Source organism: Lissotriton helveticus, chromosome 2_1 (assembly GCF_964261635.1).
Source record: "Lissotriton helveticus chromosome 2_1, aLisHel1.1, whole genome shotgun sequence".
NCBI classification, from domain to species: Eukaryota; Metazoa; Chordata; class Amphibia; order Caudata; family Salamandridae; genus Lissotriton; species Lissotriton helveticus.
In genome coordinates, this window is record NC_136059.1 from 1,367,043,931 (window position 1) to 1,367,057,441 (window position 13,511).

General features: G+C 41.9%; 1 protein-coding gene across 2 annotated transcripts in view; it reads left to right on the top strand.

Moving 5' to 3' along the window:
* Positions 1–13,511, top strand: part of FRMPD1 (FERM and PDZ domain containing 1) — a 1,188,014-nt gene that overhangs the window by 907,604 nt on the left and 266,899 nt on the right. For both annotated transcript variants that reach the window (XM_078676303.1, XM_078676304.1), the window contains exons 9-10: positions 4,335–4,454; positions 6,963–7,099. In XM_078676303.1, the coding sequence (XP_078532429.1) occupies positions 4,335–4,454; positions 6,963–7,099 (257 nt within the window). The remainder of the gene's footprint in view (positions 1–4,334; positions 4,455–6,962; positions 7,100–13,511) is intronic.

The following is a 13,511-nucleotide window of genomic DNA, read 5'->3' on the forward strand; positions in this document are numbered from 1 at the left end:
TGCAACTGGGGGATTCTCCGTCAAGGGTGCCCCCTGCAACTACCAGGAAAGAATGCCCCAGAACTATGGCCCCAGTGAAATAGGGTAGGCACCAACACTGCTGTTGCCCGCAAACATGCGGGGCACCTGCTACCCCCTTAAGTGTCCCGTACCGCTTGGGACCGTGTTCCGCGCTCTTCTGGAGGTATGGTAGTACGGGGAGGAGTGGACCCCCTCACTCAGTGGGGCAACCGAACAGGATCCCCTGTGTGGGACCAAAATCACACTCGGGATCAAGGCAGCTGCCCACTACCACATGTGGCAGCTGCCTTATCTGACCAATGGAGCCACGTCAACTCTGCTCCCGGCAAGGCCTCTCACTGAGCTCTTTCGGTCTCCCTTGGGCTGGTGAGGCTACCGGTCAAGTTCTCCGGCGCCCCCGCCCACCTTGACGTCACGCTGCCAGGGAGGAAGGGAACCCCCAGCCGGGATTCCTTCCTGTCTACGGCCTGAGGCAACGGATGGGAGCCCACGAGATTCCGGCATCCTCTGGTGGTTGGGCCCTACCTCTTCCTTACATGGGATGTCTAGTAGCAGCTCGGGGACGCTTGGCAGAGCCCCAGCTGCCAATGAGGGAATTTAGACAGCAGGCCACTTGAGAGAGGTAGAACACTTCCTGTGTCACAGTTCTCCCCTCCCTTCTCTCCCAAAGACATGAGGTAAGGGCAGAACAATCCACTACTACACAAGCGGGCCTAGAAGTAGCAGAAACAAGCTCTTGTGTCACACTCAGGATGAGTAGCTGGTCTACTGCAGCTTCAATCTAGAAAAACGTGTGTAAAGCATATGTACTTAAATCACTCCCATTGAGGTCACTATACTTTCAGAAAATAACCACAATATGTTTTTCTTTCTTTCTCAGACACAAACTGTTCCCTTGCATTCCAACAAAGTAAATCAAACTATAGTCCAAGAGTGACAAAGTTAGCCACAAATAATTTGAAACGAAATAATAATTAAATGGATACATAAATTAAAATATACTCTGAAAGAAAAATCAACCAAAACGTGAGAAAGAAAGAAGACAAACATTCACCAAAAGGCAACAGAAATAGACCATAACCCAAACAATAAAAAGTAAGTCAAATACAAGCTAAAAAGCAAAGTGCCAAGCATAAATCGGATGTAAAAAAATAGCCTTTTCATGATAAAAAGGTACAACGTATTACTTATATAAAAAATAAACCATAAAAAACAAGCTAGCTTTCCAGTACCTGTAAGAGGACAGTCCACATGAACAAATATTTTCCCTAACGAAATGAAAACCAAAGCAAGATAAGATTGTACTAAAATAGACACGCACTAAAGTTAGTTCTCCCAAAAGAAAATAAACAGAAAAACCAAAAGCAAAATACTTCCTAAGCATTCCACCCAAAAAATCTTCACCAACTGAGGATTATTTCTTCCCACACTTCTCTCTGTAGCTAAATGAAACCTATAAAGAAGGCAGAAAATGTAGGGTCATTTATATACATGTTTAAAGGAGATTTTTGTACATCGAACTTGGCCACAACCTGCAGGCGTCCTGAATCTCCCGAAAGCCATCCTATCATGCTGGAGCTTAGAGGACCACAGACCACCATTACTTATTTGTAAGCTGGAAAACGCCACTTTCATTGGACGAAAGAAAGTAGAGCTCACTTACTCGTAAACATTTTTGGTTTCGGCCGCACAATCTAAAATGTCCATACCAACATCAATAGTTAACCCTTGCCCTTCCACTAGTATATTCCCAATTCTAACCTTTCTGATCCACTTCCACTTACACCAAATCCGTTACCTGAACAATCTTTTTCTTAATCAATTGGTACCTAAACCTGATTTCTTAATTTCCAAACACTTATAAAATTTGCGAACAAGCCGCACTACGGCCAGGACTGCCTCGCGTGGTTCCATTTGTAGCATTTTCTACCCTGCGCCCCTGTGCCTAAGATCTTTTCTGATACTCCTCTGACTATTCTGAGCTCTCTCTTTCCACACCTGCCTCCAGCGGTTGCCATACATACAAAGTACAAAATAATATTTTAACCATCAACACCCCCTTCCCAACACGCTTCCAGTCAACTCCATATCTGCACTAGGACAGGGCCTTTGTGCACTGGAGAAAAGTAATCTTTCCTCTGCACAAGCACAACAATGTCATGGCCGACACAGCTATCATAGATCAGCCCCCGTCACACACCCTCTTTCCAAAGTCCCTTGGGCAGAGAGCCTGGTTCTCTCTTCTCTGCCCAGATCCTGCATTGCACGATATTTGAAATTACAAATGAAACCACCGACTCTTGCCAACTCCCCCCATATGCTTCTTGAGCCTGCTAGTGATGGCAGGTCACTTCTTAAAAATGTATTCTAGGTTCGGTGTGAAAATGTAATTATTATTATGTGAGGAAAATGAACGAATTTGTCAATCAGCATTCCATCTAGTTTGCAGGGAGGAAAATCCCAGGTTGCACACTTTGAATGCTCAATTGGTCAAAAACTGTGCTCCTAGTAAAAGGCTCATAGGGGTCATCGCTATCACACCCAGCCAAAGATCCTCTGTTTTATGTCATTAATGGATAACCTGTAAAGAGGAATTTAGGGGCTGATTATGATGGCGGTGGACCACCACTGTCAGGCCGTCGGTGGTGGTTCCACCACCATCCAACTCACTGGATCCAATTGCCGCATTAGAATGCAGGCAGTCAGGGCTCGGCTGTCAGTGGGAAAGACCGCCGCATCCGACAGGATCAAGGATCCCGTCATGGTGGCAGTCGAACTCCTATTCCCTGCAAAGACAGCGAAGCCTGCTCAGGCACCACCGTAGGAATTAGGCTGTCCCTTTCCGCCTGCCCTTTCATGGCAGTTCACTTGCCATGAAAAGGCAGGCGAAAGTGACTTTGGTGTCCCCTAGCGGGACCCATTTCCCCGCTTGCCGGCTGGCATTGGGCCCCCCTAAACATCCCTGCACCATGTGGCAGGCACATAGCGCAGGGATGTTTTAAATGTGCATAATCTTTATTGCGCCATGTGCTGCAGCCCACAGCACATGCCGCAATGCAAAATATACACATTGTGACCGCCGTGAAGGTTGTTGCATCGTAATGTGGGCAGTGAGACCGCCGATTTCTAGTTGGGTGGTGCTGCTTCCGCACGGTGCGGTCGGACGAGAGTCTGACCGGCATCGTTATCAGTCCCTAACTTTTGAATATCATTTAAGGCATTTCTGAAGTTAGATTTTGGATCTGCTCCAATGACTTTTCCTTTCCAAATTATAACATGAACTCTACATCTTCCCATGGACAGCGGTGGGTCATCTAAATAATAAAAGTAACAGTGCTGACCCCTGGGGGATGACACAGATTACTGGTTTTTTTCAGAGACAAGATGGCCTTTCTTCACGATGTAAGTTCTGCCTAATGCAAAAAAGGCAATCAATTTATGTCCCTGGATTTTGATCCCAAATATTTGGACACAGTATTGTGAATCGTGTGTTCAGTAGTAGCAGGAGGAACAGCTATGGCCGCAAGGACCAAGATGGCCAATTCTCCTTTACCCGAGACCCACACTATTTTTTGTCTTATTTTCTTAATGATTATCTGCACATCCTCCAGTACATACAAAGAGGAGGTTTAAGATCGAGTGATAGCCTTAAGCCTGATTGGCTCAGATTTGAGATTTGTTTTACGACGAAGGTAAGAATCTCATTGTTAAACCATTTAAGATACCAAATTTCTTTATAGACTAGTTACTCGTTTCATTCAGATTTGGCCCCATTTTCTATTGGCTATCTGTTATTCAGTCAGCATTACCAGTGAAAACATTTCAACTTGAAGTCAGTAAATAATATTACCAATTCTGTCCTTGCATACAGTGGGCAAAACCATTAATTCTCATATAGTATAGGAAATTAACATAAACATGCTACTTCCCCTAATGTTTCCACAGTGTAAAACCAACAATCCTGTTATAACTTATACTATGACTGTATAGTATGACTGTGTATGTTAGCCAAGGAGATTGTCTGTCCTTTAATGGCCTACATATAGGTACTTTTTGGTTCATGGGAGGAATTATATATCAGGAATGTCATAACAAATATCAATAGAACCAATTATTATTATCATTATTATTATTATTATTATTATTATTATTATTATTATTAATATGCATGTTGTAATTATTCATAATGATGCAATTATTATTATTAGAAGTAGTAGTGCTAGTAATAGTACATGTGCATGCTGTGACTGTGACACAAACATGAGCTCTTAATAAACACTGGACGTTTATTGTTTGAAATATTTGCATCACAGGTTGTACAGAAGAGAGAGTCACATGACTACAGATGCCTCTTCAGGGTGTGTTTTGTACCAAGGGATCCCTGGGATCTGCTGCAGGAAGATCCAGTTGTCTTTGAGTATCTCTATTTGCAGGTACAAAAATGAATAAAATAATGTAATGAAAAAATAAAATTTTCCAGAAAGTTGGTCCTAGCTAAAGCTATTCGTTATTGCTCCACACACAGCATGTTAACCGTTTTGTTTACAGATTTAAATAAAACCTCCTAGGGAAGAAATGGATGCCGTTACATATATTTCACTCACTTACATAGGCAAAATAGCATAAAGAATTTAAACCTCCAGTTGTAAACAATTGTGGTAGCAGTTATTAGAAAGTAACCTCTCTGTTCATCTCCTTCCCCATAGACAAAAAGGTCCTACCTATAAAAAGGCTGTGGGAAATGGACATCGTAATCCCTACAGTGGTGCCTGCACAAGCACCGCCTTCAGTGTAGTGATTAATGTCCTACTGCTTCCCCTACGGGGTGCTCCCCCACCCATTGCGCTCTGGGCTCCGCCGGTAGCTTAACCCGGCAGAACGACCGTTGCCCTGGATGTCAGGCGGACCGCCACCGAAGGCATATTAGCGGCAGTCCACCCTAAATCCTAATGAGGCCTTATATCACTACTGGAAGCAGGGGACTTAGTCCTAAGCAGTTTCTTTGATTTTAACTTCAGAACAGTGCACAAAAATATAGACACAAGGATACGCCAACCAAATATACAAAATATGAAAAGTTTGATTCATTTCATAAATAACTAAATATTCAAAAAACGAAATTTTGTTTTTAAGGATAACGTTCAGCATTTCAAAATGTAATTTTATTTCTGAAAGATGAGGAGATAGGATAGACTAGACTCTAGCATATCAATTTGTCTATTTAGCTGCTAATGCATGCTCTTTTTTGTCAATCCATACCAGTGCTCCAATTGAACTGCCAATCGTCGATAACAGATGTTTGGTGTACTTTCGCATGTCCTACAAATCAATCTAAGAGAACTTAGTTAATTTCTAGCCTCCAATTAAAAAAAAATCTCTTCCTTTACATACTATTTTAAATGTTAATTTGTACATTTTGCTTTTTTATGTTTATATACTTTATGTATATTTATTCAGTAATCAATTTTCAGAAACAGTTGCAGACCCCCTGAGTAGTCCAAGATGACTTAGGAGCTCAAAACTGCACTTTTCTAAATCTTTTCTCTCTCCGGCATACTGCAGCTCCTCCATAGCGCAGAGATACCCCTTTGGGGGTGATTCGGGCTCTTTAAAAATAAATAAAATAAACCTCTACTTTGAACTATTGCACATTGGATTTCCCCCCTTTATAAGACTGGAGATGATTCCTTAGAGACTAAAAATGTTAACTAGGAGACTATACCATTAAATGTAATCATCTTCCTTGGCTCCAAAGCCCAGCCTATGTTGTGCCCTTCAAGGCCTTACCCCTATCTCGTTTAACTTTGAATGGCTTGTGCAAATTATCCAGAGGTACATAGATGATATTCGAATTCAAATAAAGCTGCTTCGCTGCATTGTATAAAATGGAAAGGGCAATATCTACTAAGATATGGTGGTGTTTTCCTCTCTACTTGCTAAGGTGCACTGTAGAGTGCCATGTCCCAATACACACCCCTGCACCATAGTGATATACCCCAACACTTCACAGTTACATATGATATCTATTTATGACATGAATTGGTCTTCAAAGAGATCTTTTCAATTCTTTTCACAGGTGCAGAACAACAAAAATTATATTTTGATTAGTCAATTTCTTGACAAACAATTAAAAACATAGTCCATTCGTTTCCATGTTATTAGGAGGAAACAGATTTTCCAGTCCAATTTGGGGTAAACAGTGTTCAATGATGAAAACAACAGCCGACACATGTTTCGTCACAGAAGTGACTTTTTCAAGGTTGTATAACAATTAAATGACATATATTTCAACCATCTTGTAACAACAGTTTTTGATACACTTAAATTGGGTTGACAGAATAGTTAGTTTAATGCACAAGCTAAAAATGAGTATCAATAGAGAAGATTTGCCTTATGAAAGCCCAAAGAAGAAATGATTTAATGAAAAGTAGATCCACCATGATTGAACTGTATCAAAAGTAAATAGACAAAAGTAACATGCAAAGAATGTATTATTGGATTAGCCCATTAAATTGCCAATAGAGATGTGAAAATTAATAATAGGTATGCGAAAGGAAAATGGTATGTTGCACCATTTGAGGTCAATCGCATATATTAAAGTTATGGTCTACCTTCAAAAGAATAGTAACATGCGAAACGTGTAGTATGGGCAAAGAAGAATATCGTCCCGAGTATTTCTTGGTACCAGTCTTGTCTACTATTTCTGGAGAGTAACACAGAGTTAAGTCAGATTACTTAATTCCTAATGTGGTAGGTCTAATTTATATTTGTGACCTTCCAAAATTAATGGACTTACATTTAACCTATGCGATCATAAGTGAAAGTGTGCGTCATCCATGTGATATAATAACACAAAATGCTTTTTGCTGGTTGTCTGTCGCTTTGCAATGTACAAATAATCTTCTCTCGAAGTTCTAAGCCTGTGGTGTCGATCATTCCAGAGCTGCAGCGATGTGCTCCAGGAGAGGTTTGCGGTGGAGATGAAGTGCAGTGTGGCTCTACGTCTGGCAGCGCTGCACATACAGGAGCGGATCTTTAGCTGCGCGCAGCCACAGAAAATATCCATGAAGTACATTGAGTAAGTGCACGCGCTTCTCCATATGCAACCCAAGAGCTCTGCCAGTTGAATTGATAGTTGAAGTATTTATCATATGTCTGTTTTATTACATTAAAACCGAAAGGATCTATCTACACCATAGCCGTGAATTCACCAAAAGGTCAGTGGTAGCAGAAGTAACATCACACATGCGTGACCTTAATGACAAAACAGGACGTGACATCATATGACCTTTGACCCTGATTTTTCCAAGGAAGTGATGTCATATGACCTTAAACCTGATGACACTCCGAAGTATAAGTGGCAGCACACTACATTTCCTAATGCATTTCAGCTTACTCAAAGCCTTGTTCACAGGTTCAAATAATTTCAAAAGTGTCACTTGCTTTTAATGGCATAGTAGCCATATTGCTTTGGTTCAAGTCATACAGGTACCATGATGCACCTTCCTGGATTGAAGCATGTTAGTTCAAACAATAGTCTTTTATAAAATTCTGGCATCATTGGCATCTCATTACTGCTCACTACTACTCATTTCCAAATCACAGGGCTCTGGAATCCACAAAAGGAGGCTAAAATACCCCCTTCCTCTCCGTTGCTCAAGCACCACATGTCGGTAATATTAGGGTAAGTCCTTTCCTTATGTGCAGGTGAGCGGGTCATGCTCCCGTGAAAACATCAACCACCACCTCTTCATTGGGAGGAGCCTTGGACCCTACAGGGCTGCTTCTGCAATCAGGAACGAAGCATCCCATAGACACATTGTCAGGACTGGCCAGTCTAGGGCTAAGACCCGTTCTGTAGGCAGAAGAAACCCCTGTTGCTTGTATGCCAGGATTCGAAGAGGAATTCCAGTGAGGAAGGTGGCTTTGTGGCTCAGGCTGCTGACCGCATTTACATCGTGGAATTCCAAGATGGTCGCTGCATCCAAGGAAGCGGTTGGCGGTCTAGTGTTGCAGCTGGAGAAATCTCCTCAGCGGCCTTAGCACGCGCTTCCTAATAGCGCTGCGCACTTCAACTGATATTCTCGCCGAGGTAGGCAGCTTTTGTTCCGCTGCTATCTCCAGAGTATTTTGAAGTCTTTAGTTATTTTCTGGAAGTAAATTATAACATTCCAGTTTTTCATTAGAATTTAAGTCCTAGCGAAAAGGTTCGTGAGTTGAGATTTTGGCACTTCTCTGAAGGTCTAGCCATACCTTTTAGTCTGATAATTTGCAAGAGTACTGGCAGCATTCAGGACTCGTGAAGGAAGAGGAAGAAAAAGCCTTCAATCATCAAACTGGCGGTAAGAGGTAAAAGAAGGTATCTTCCAGAATTTCAAGAAAGTCTTTTGGATATTTGCTTAGTCACTCTGGAGTAGAGATAGCCCATAGCAAAGAGACATTTCAATATATTTGGGTCTTTAGTTTTTGATTCAGTGAACTCACCTAACAAAGACTTTGAGATGTTACGAAGTACATAGTCTTTAAACTTGAAGTACATAGTGGACAATTTAGATACAGAGACTATCGGGAACATTCTGTTTGCAAGAAGAAGAAGTACATTGTAGCAATTTCCCGCTTTCCAATAATAATCGAATAGAGTAAAGACTTTGCGCAAGTAAATATGGTTATATATATGTATACATATAATTGTACTTACCAACCAAGAAGAAGAAGGAACCTCTGTAAAAAAAGAAAGAAGAGAAGAATATTAATACCAATCCAAAAGCTAGAAAAGCAAATTCTGTGGAACTATCTTACAGCAATACATACAATAGGAAATACAGGTAACAGGGATTGGTGCTAGAAGGGACACACATTTTGTGAGTACCAGAATTCAAGTGTATTTTTGTGTTGTACGAGAATAACAGTATTGCGCAACCACATAGTAAGGTGTAGAGCAGTCTTATTTTCCTAAGAGAATAACATAAGAAAGCAGCAAGACACTGTAGATTGACAGGTATTTAAAGAAGGAACTGTTAATAGTTTTTCTAATAAAAGATAGTACTTGTTACATGATGTCTTTGGGTTACAGGGAATCTTGAGGAGAGCAACTCGAGACCAGACTGAAAGAAGTGAAGCAGTGTAGTCTCTACTTTCTTCCAACTCCCCTTTCCCCCTCTTTGCTGCTTGTGAACCTTGCGTTCGCGGTAGTGGAGTAGGGGATTGAGGAATAGCCATCCGCTCCTGTGAAACATCCAATTTCAGGTTAAGGTACTTGACACACATGACATTCTGAAGTATAAGTGGCAGCACATTACATTTCCTAACGCGTTTCAGCTTCCTCTAAGCCTTGTTCACAGGTACAAATAATTTCAAATGTGCACTGCTTATGACCTACATATTGCATCACAAATGGCATGCCCAATGACATCACTGATGACATCTCAAATGATAGCACTGATGACATCATCCAGTGAGAGTGAGAGTTTTCTAAAAGTTTGAGTCTTAAACATATATATACCAAGGTACAATAAAAGTTAAAATTGTATACTTTCTGTACTAACAATTAGTGATACTATTTCTAACATATATTATGTGAGTAGCTGTTAGACTGTGTGTATATGTGTGTGAGTGTGTGTCTGACTGCCTGTAGGGGGGTGTGAGTGGTTGTATGGGTGTATAAGTACATGTGTGAGTAGCTGTGTGGGTGAGTGAGTGGCTGTGTGAGCGAATGTATTGGTGAATGAGTGGATGTGGCAGTGGCTTTTTGGGTGAGTGAATGGCTGTATGAGTGGTTGAGTGGGTGTGTAAGTGACTGTATGGCTGAGTGAGTAGGTGTTTGAATGGCTATATGAGTGAGTGACAGGCTGTGTAAGTGGCTGTATGGGTGAGTCAATGGATGTTTGAGTAGATGTTTGGTTAAGTGAGTTGGTGTGTGAGTGGCTGTATTGTAGGGTAAGTGTCTCTGTAAATGGATGTATGGGTGAGTGCATGGAGGTGTGAGTGCTTGTATGGATGTGTGAATGGGTAAGTGGTTGTGTGCGTGAGTGTGTGAGTGCTTGTATGGGTGAGTGAGTGGCTGTGTTGAGAGGCTGTATGGGTGTGTGAGTGGCTGTATAGTTGAATAAGTGGGTGTGTGATTAGCTGTATGGGTGAGTGTGTGGTTGCATGAGTGGCTGTATGAGTGAGTGAGTCAGTTTGTGAGTGGCTCTATGGATGAGTGATTGGTTGTATGAATACTTGTATGGGCATGGAGTAGTGTGGCTCACTGGTTAGAGGCGGCAGGCCTGAGAGCAGAAGTCAGCCTGGGACCAGGGTTCAATTCCCGACGTGGCAGGGTCGTGGACCTTGGTCAGCGGACTCGATAATTCTCGCTTCGGTGCTTACTCTAATCAGGGGTTCCACTCGGCAACTCTGGGCATTAGCTTGCCTAATCTCCACAACGGCCCCCCCAATTCCGGGGATGCCTGGCTCCACCTTGGGGACTCCCAGCAAGGGACCATCCCACAGGGAAAGCCAGGACGGGTTCCCCAGAGTTATACAGCGCCGGGACGCCCCGTTGCTGGGGCAGCTGTGCGCTTTACAAGTATACTACATTTACATTTACATGTATGTGAGTGGTTGTGTGGGTGTGTGAGTGGGTGTATGAGAGGTTATATAGGGGTATGAATTTTTGTGTGAGTGCTTCTGTGGATGATATCATCACTGATGTAATTTGAGATGTCATCAGTGATATCATCAGTGATGCCACTGACCATGTTATGAGTGATGTAATATGTAAAGTGGTGTTTGGTTGTATGATTACTTGTATTGGTGTGTGAGTGGTTGTGTGGGTGTGTGAGTGGGTGTATGAGAGGTTGTATAGGGGTATGAATTTTTGTGTGAGTGCTTCTGTGATGATATCATCAGTGATGTCATTTGAGATATCATCAGTGATGCCACTGACCATGTTATAAGTAATGTAATATGTAAGGTCATAAGTAGTGCATTGCGGGGGTATAACTTATAGTTAGCGCAGCTAACCATAACTGCTGAATTTCACTGGTTTTGTACGAGTGAAATCTGAGCCCAGATATAACGTCCCTGTAACCTTTGTTTTTTTTAAAGTGAATTCCTAAGGTCTTTTGAATTTTATTTTCTAACTGTACCTACTAACCTTTGACACTGAGTTTGTGAGTGTCTTGGTAGGTCTGTGAGTGGGTGTGAGAGTGTCTGAGTAGGTCTGTCAGTGGGTGTGTAAGTGTCTTAGTAGGTCTTTGAGTGGATGTGTGAGTCTCTGAGTGGTTCTGTGAGTGGGTACTTGAGTGTCTAAGTGGGTCTGTGAGTGGGTGCGTGAGTGTCTGAGTGGGTCTGTGTGTGAGTACATGAGTCTCTGACTGGGTCTGTGAGCGAGTGCATGACTCTCTAGGGCTGATTTCGGCCTCTGAGACCCCATCTCCGGGGACAGGGACAGGTGTCTCTGGGTACCCTAGTCCCAACAGGGGCACCCAGAGTGTATGATGGGGACATCTGGGAGAGCCTCGAGGCCCCCTCAGTCCTAGCCAGCTCCCCACCTCCTGTGGAAGCTGACATTGCTGCACATGTAGGGAGCTGCTGGAAATGCAGCTTCCTCTGTTGAAGAGCAATAGTTTCATCTCGTTCCCTGTCTGCATGTCTGCAGGCATGGAAAGAGATTAAACCTCTGCTTCCAGTGGGCTGGAGCACTTTGACAGTTCCTGCCCACAGGAACCGGTGTGTTTGCTTTTGCGCAATCAAAAGCAAACAGCTATGTCCCGGGGTGCCAACCGGCCTTAGGGTGTGGCAGTTCCTATGGCCATAAATATTTTTATTTATTAAAAAAAAACTTTCTTACATTTCCCTATACTTTCCTGTAGCTAGAGATCTGCACCAATGAGGCATGGTGTCTGGGCCAAGGAAATTAAATAATGACCTGAAAGGCAGGGGGAAAAATCCCTGTGCATTAGGGCTATTGGTGTTTTGATGGGATTTTGTTTGTGAAAAATTACAAACTTCTGAGCAGGGCCAAAACAACATTGCACCCTCTCAGCAAGGTGCTCTACCATCAGAAAATGTGGAGAGTTGGAGGGCTGCCTGCTATGGTCTAAATGATCCTAATAGTATTGTAGTGGGCAAGGCAGCTGTGTTTGAATTGCCCTGTGAGATGTTTAGAAACGTTTATGTTCGCTCAAATGAAATCCCTCCCCTTATGTATAGTGCTCTTTTGCACTCTAATATCTGAAGTACCTCATTATCAAGATCTGCATGTGATAAGCTTTAGCATGTTGATGTGAAGGCACAACAAGACCCCAAAATCATGCGAACAAGAAACGGAATCACAAGAGAAGTAAAAACAAAAGATGATGAATATCAAACATCAATGGAAATTCGTGCAACACACAAGCATGGTTAGGTTGCTTTTTGGGCAAGATTATAATTTCTAATGTGGTTTACTGCACCCTCCTGAGTTGCAACAGAGCAGGAAAATTTGAACCCATTCAATCAATCAATCAATTAAAACTTTATTCGGATAAAAAAGCATATCCATAAAAGTAAAAAAATAGCAGATAAATTGTACATTATAAAATCATTTAAAATATTGCGCGATATGTACATAGTATACTATACAGCAGAACCAGTTTTATGCATTTAAAGTAGGTATCTTGGGGGACTGATGGTAGACGTCACATAAAGGATAGGAGCATGTTTTTAAGAAAGTGCAAAAAAAATTTAACAGATATCTACAGTTGCAAATATAACACAGTAAAGTAGAAATTACTGGGAACATAGTGTACAGATACTAGTACTAAAAAGCCATGCTCACTAGAGTCTCTGATTTTGTTAGGTGGCAGTACAACAGTTCCTCTATTTAGAATTAGTCATAATCTCTGCGATATTTGATGCAAGCTTTTAAAAAACAGGCTATAGGTTTAACACTGAGTTCTGTGTCTAGGCATTGTAAAGCTAGGAGCGCCGGACGACAGCGGCGCAATCCCATGTGTTTTATTAAAGGAGTAATCCACTGTCTCCGCGGATGTTCATAGAGGCTACAGAAAAAGGTTACATGCAGAAGTGATTGCTCAGACTGCTCATCGCAGGGGCAGGGAGAAAGGTTGGCAGACCAGTCATTTTTCTTCGGAAATGTTAACAATCGATGGAAAATGCTGAAACGAAACCGTGTCAGTAAGTATTTCTCATAGTCTGTGATAGTAAGTAATAGATAAGGCTGAATCCCATATGAAGTCTGAACTGCTAAAAGATGAACATTTGAGGCCTTGGAGATCTCTTTAGTCAATCGAAGCTCACGTAGATGTGATAAGCATAACATTTTCAAGTTTGGTTATTCTACAATAGTTTCTGGATGTAAAAAGTAGGATTCTAAGTTTATATCTATCAAGAAGTTACAGACATAGGCCAACCATGCAATACTTTTCCAATTTTCTAAGGCTAGGCAGTCTGTAATCAGAGAGCGGGTCAATTTATATTCCTTTGTTTGCCATATACGGTGCCAT